Source organism: Anopheles aquasalis, chromosome 2, assembly GCF_943734665.1.
Source record: "Anopheles aquasalis chromosome 2, idAnoAquaMG_Q_19, whole genome shotgun sequence".
NCBI lineage: Eukaryota > Metazoa > Arthropoda > Insecta > Diptera > Culicidae > Anopheles > Anopheles aquasalis.
Window position 1 is genome coordinate 68,540,647 of NC_064877.1, and position 5,000 is coordinate 68,545,646.

Sequence of the window (5,000 nt, forward strand, 5' to 3'; positions counted from 1 at the left end):
TTTTTAAAACTACGCTCCAGATGTATTTGTATCGAACGAATCAATGACGATCGGCGGAGGATTTGCGAGCCGAGAGCAACACCCACCCCCCACACACTATTTAAGGGAGAAGTATGCACCATCCGTGTTTGTTTGTTGTGCCGCTTAATGCACTTCTATTGTTTGTTTTTTCCACTACAAAAAACCTACTTACAAACGCTCATACGATGTAATTTTGTAACATAATGATGCCTCACTCTCTTCCGTCCCTGCTTTCCTTCGGGAACAGAGATAAGGAATCACACGTCGGTTTCGGTAATGCCAAGCGTGCGGTGCGATCGTAGTAGTGTTCAGCTCGTTTTCAGACGAGCTCTACCCCAAAAAGAGCTGCCACGATGTCCTCTGGGACTGGGGAAGGGAGCAGCGACCCAACCCCGGCTCTCGGAGATTTCGTTCCGTTTTCATGTCTGCCATCTTGTAGTCAATCATACCCGGACAGCAGCACCGTGTCGTTCTAATAATGATGACGTGCTTATCCACTCCAGCCGTTCAGGATACTCGTCCCATATTTCTATAGTTATCTCCCCATTCGCCAATGTGCGTTTGTGTGTTCAGCGCCAAGGCGCCTCGCTAGAACTTGCTAACGACCTTACTAACTACGCTCGCCCGTTAATGCACTACCTACGATCCGGCGTGTAATGGAGATGTATAGTTTAGAAACAGATTCAGGTTCTCCCAGAAGACTGCCACCAAACCCGAACGAACAACCAGTGCCCCACGCACCAAACGCGTATGCCGTGTATGTTCTCGCGATGAATGCTATTGTGCGCGAAACGCGACTGGATCATTCGACAGCACGCGACGTGCACAACTCCCTTACGACTTTATTAGTTTAGGAAACAAAAAACGAAACTAAACGATAGGAAAAGAAAAGAAACTGCGAAACCAGAGGTAATAAACATTAATACTAATCAAAAACGATGGTGCTTTTGCTATAGACACACTTTTGTTTCTTGAGACGGCAGGAAGGTTCGAATTCTTCGGCCTGTTGCAGCAGAAAAAATAACATCCGAACTATAACTTATACTGGTGGAACCATTTGGATACAACCTTAACTGTTCTTTCGAAAGAGAAATAATTGAAAGACAATTTCCAAGATCAAACTAATGAAATTTAACCTTCAACAGCAACCGTTTTACTTTCATTTCAAGTGTGTGAAAACTTGACTGTATTTCATTTTTCTGTTTTAAACTATCACGAGCCAATTTGGAATTTATACAAAAAGTTATCCCGACAGCCAGCGTAAACTGTTGCACCGATTGCGAGAGGTGTCGCAAAGAGTTCTCCTTCCATTTGATGCTGCGCTACGATTTCATACCGATCATGTTTATGGCCAGAAGCACCCAAATGGATCACATTAACGTAACCGACCGTAGTACACACCAGCAGTTTATCACCAATTATCAATGGGGTTGCGTAGATTTGGGATTGCAGTGCTAGTTTCCAGCTGAGTCTTACTTTCCCTTGGTCATAATCGAGACAGTACACGTGGTTGTCATAGCACCCAACAAATAGATATGCACCGGACGATTGGTTTCGGAAAGACATAGAAGAAAATACGCTGCCAGCTAGTTTGTAAGTGGTAAGCTAACATCGTTAAACGTTAAGTGAACGCTATCGAGCATTTAATATAGCGACTGGCACTCACCTCATTCCCGCTGGCAACGTCATGCACGCACAGTGTTCCATCTACTCCACATACGAAAATGGAATCGAGATCTTCAGCATACACAGGTGAACTGAATACGGGCACGTTGCTGCAAATCCTCCTCTCCCATCGGATACTCCCATCCGACGCATCGAGTAACGCAAGTGTTCCATCCAATGTGGCCACAAAGACGCTCGCGCCATTCACTGCTACTGGTGCGGCTAGTATCGGTTTGGTTCCAATTCGCCGTGTCCAGCACACCGTACCATTCTGAAATAGAAATAAAATAAGAGGATATAAAGAAACACATACGGACACATCTGGTCTTATCCAGTCTCACCTGCATTAGACAGTGCAGATTCCGTGCTGTGCCGTAACTACCGACGATGATGGTTGTGCAAGTGGATGGAAGAACTAGTGGAGTCGATTTGATCATTCCTCCAGCATTGTACTTCCACAAGATCGTTCCAGCGAGTGGATTGAAACAGTACAAGTACCCATCGTAACAGCCTACCAGTCCGGACTGCACACAATCAGGACTGTCGCTTGACGGGAGAAAACTAACCGAACATTCAATCCGATCGGGAAGCTGTATCCGCGAGAGCACTTCGTTCGTACCGGCGTTGATCGTCAGCAACACTCCGGAGTGACTGCCAACGCTAACGATCGTACCGGATGCGGAGGAAACGGCCGATGGACGAGCATCGATACACTTTCCTAGGTCATACTTGCAGACGATTGTTATTTTGTCGCTCGCTAACGAATCCTTCGACGATGTGAGCGTGTCTATCACAGGGAAATGATTTCTTGTTTCCGCTTCCAAGTACCGTATAGCATCATGCAACGACACGGTCGGATCCAGAAGATATGTAAGCAAATCTGGCAACTCTACGCCGTATCTTGATTTCATCGTGGCGTGCAGTCGCAAGGCGGCGAGGGAGCTGCCTCCCAAATCGCTGAACGAGCTTAGTTTTGCTTTTTTCGCAGTCTGCGAATCTATGGAATGATTCGTTATCAGCTGCGGCAGTACACCTATGACAATGAGCTGCCGGTAAAAGTATTCCACGGGATTGGACGATTCCTCGATCATAGTTTGTTTCATTTGCTCGTATGCTTTAACTAATCCTTCCTGGCATATTTTGCCATGAGCCGATAGTGGAAAACTCTCGATACGGGCCAGTTCATCTGGCAGCATTTTTGGTGGTAGCTTGGAACGGAGGAACGACCACAGCTTCCGTTCGATCGCATCTTCGGTGGAGTGAGATTGGAAGAATAGAATCAAGTGTGTGTCTTGCTCAAAAATACATGTGGCGCACCGTATCACGTCCTCGTGCAGGCTGAGACACTCTTCAAGCTCATCCAAACTGACCCGACAACCCATGCGCTTGATCGTTCGGCAGCACCTTCCTCGGTAAATGTAACGCATGTCTTCAGTGAGCTCCACCAAATCTCCCGTTGCACGGAACAGTGGCTGGTCGTCGCTACTTCCTACCGACATTTCACCACTTATCTGGCACTTTCTTGTGCTGCTACCAATAAACAGTTGACCAACGACCGAGGTTTTCTCATCCGGTTCCTCTAATCGTTTGCCATCGACGGTGCTACGTAGTTCCAAAACGATCGAAGGATCAAGAGGTTGCCCGAGCGACACTGTACCACCCCCGATCTTCGTCACCTGTTCCATCGTGCTCCAACAGGACACTTCCGTGATACCGTAGATGTTGAATAGGATCGTTTGGGAATCGACAGGAATTTGAAATGCGGGGAAAGGTTCTCCACCGAGAACGAGTATTCTATGAATGAAACAAAAGGAATTAGTAGAAATTCGTTGACTACGGGACGTTCATCAACCAACCTCAGAGTGGTTTGCGGAGACAGAATCTTTTCCGCTATCGCTTCCGGACTCCAGCGCATAAACATAGACGGCGTCATCTGCATAATGGTTACCCCTGGAAACAGCAGAGGAAGCAGCCTCGTCGCCGATAAACGCAATTCATTTGCAACCAACAGCAACGTTGCACCATTCCGTAGGGCCAGCAGGACATCCAGCACGAACGGATCGAAGGTAGGTGGTGAGGACGCGAAGATTACATCGCCGTCGCTAACCTGGAAGCGTTCGGACAACACCGATGCGTTCGGCAGGATACATTCTTGCGGAACAAAGACCGTTTTTGGTGGGCCTGTTGAGCCAGATGTGTGCACACAGAAACCCGCAGAGGTACGCATGCAATCTTCACTGGACGGTGAAATGGCCAGCGTAAGTTTCGTGCTTGCCACGCGAATACTAAGGAGCGGTATGTAGCCTTCGCACGGTTCTTCATCGGCAGCATAAAAGATTGCCGCACATTCACGGGAGAATGTCGTTTCTTTCGTTGGCAGCTGCGGATCAAGACAGAAGAAGCTGTTTCGGGATTTGATAATACTGAAAAAGAAGATAAACGATATTATTTTGATGGAAATTGTACGTAACACTCGACTGTACCTGGCGATAACGGCAATCAGAGCGACCGAGTGTGGCAACTTCACCCCGATCCATCTTCCAACGTGGTTTTGCTCCCGAATTACATCCGCAATTTTCTTCATCGAACTCCATAGTTCACCGTACGTTATCAGGACACAGTTTTGCGGCGAATCGTAGAACTTAATCGCGTTCTTTTCCTTGAATTTACAGAAAATCGCGTCTTCTAACATGATCCTGGATCTCCGCGAACCGGCAACTTGACAGATCGCCGGTTGTTTATGTTTTGGATGTTCCGGTCGAGACCACACACGAAGGCCCTTTTCACGCAACGCATGGCCGGCATATTTTAAAAAAACTGAATATCCTTACCTGCTCCAAACTGAAAGTGATCGAAGCTGTTAAATTCATTTCCTCTAACTTTCATCGACGCCAAAGGTTGCTGTTGCTCAAAAAGCAATAATTACTATTTTCTTTTGATCGTCATACAAATTAAAGTGGTGGTTCAATGGTGGCTCTTATTTCTCAAATACGCGCCGAAGAATGGAAAATTACACAATGATTGGTTACGATTCGATCGAGCTTGTATGAGATGCAATATCCTTTATTTCATCCTGATTTAACGTTCACGTCGTTCCCCAACACACGGTACAATAGTCTTTTGGAAGAGGTGAACTATGTCGACGATAAAGCGGAAGAGAGAGAGCAGTGGACCAAACCGATGGGAGGACACGTTACAATCGCTAGCGTCCTTCCTGCCGATAAGCTGTGCACAAACGCCGGAGATTGTATAGAGTACGTAAGCCTGTGCATACAGAGCAAGGTACTTAAGATGATTCCGCTCAAAATATTCCT

General features: G+C 46.8%; 1 protein-coding gene across 1 annotated transcript; it reads right to left on the bottom strand.

The window, feature by feature from the left end:
* Positions 1-1,201: 1,201 nt before the first annotated feature.
* Positions 1,202-4,387, bottom strand: LOC126570875 (beta-alanine-activating enzyme). The gene is made up of 5 exons (XM_050228940.1): positions 4,170-4,387; positions 3,543-4,109; positions 2,028-3,480; positions 1,688-1,957; positions 1,202-1,626 (listed from the first exon to the last, which is right to left on the bottom strand). The coding sequence occupies exons 1-5, from the start codon at positions 4,376-4,378 to the stop codon at positions 1,234-1,236; spliced, it is 2,892 nt and encodes a 963-aa protein (XP_050084897.1). The 5' UTR covers positions 4,379-4,387; the 3' UTR covers positions 1,202-1,233.
* Positions 4,388-5,000: the final 613 nt, after the last annotated feature.

Coding starts and splice junctions, on each gene's coding strand:
- LOC126570875 (XM_050228940.1), bottom strand. CDS start 4,378: ATGTTAGAAGACGCGATTTTCTGTAAATTCAAGGAAAAGAACGCGATT. Junction 3,481..3,542: donor TCTCCGCAAACCACTCTGAG/GTTGGTTGATGA, acceptor TTTCATTCATAG/AATACTCGTTCTCGGTGGAG. Junction 1,958..2,027: donor ATCTGCACTGTCTAATGCAG/GTGAGACTGGAT, acceptor TTTCTATTTCAG/AATGGTACGGTGTGCTGGAC.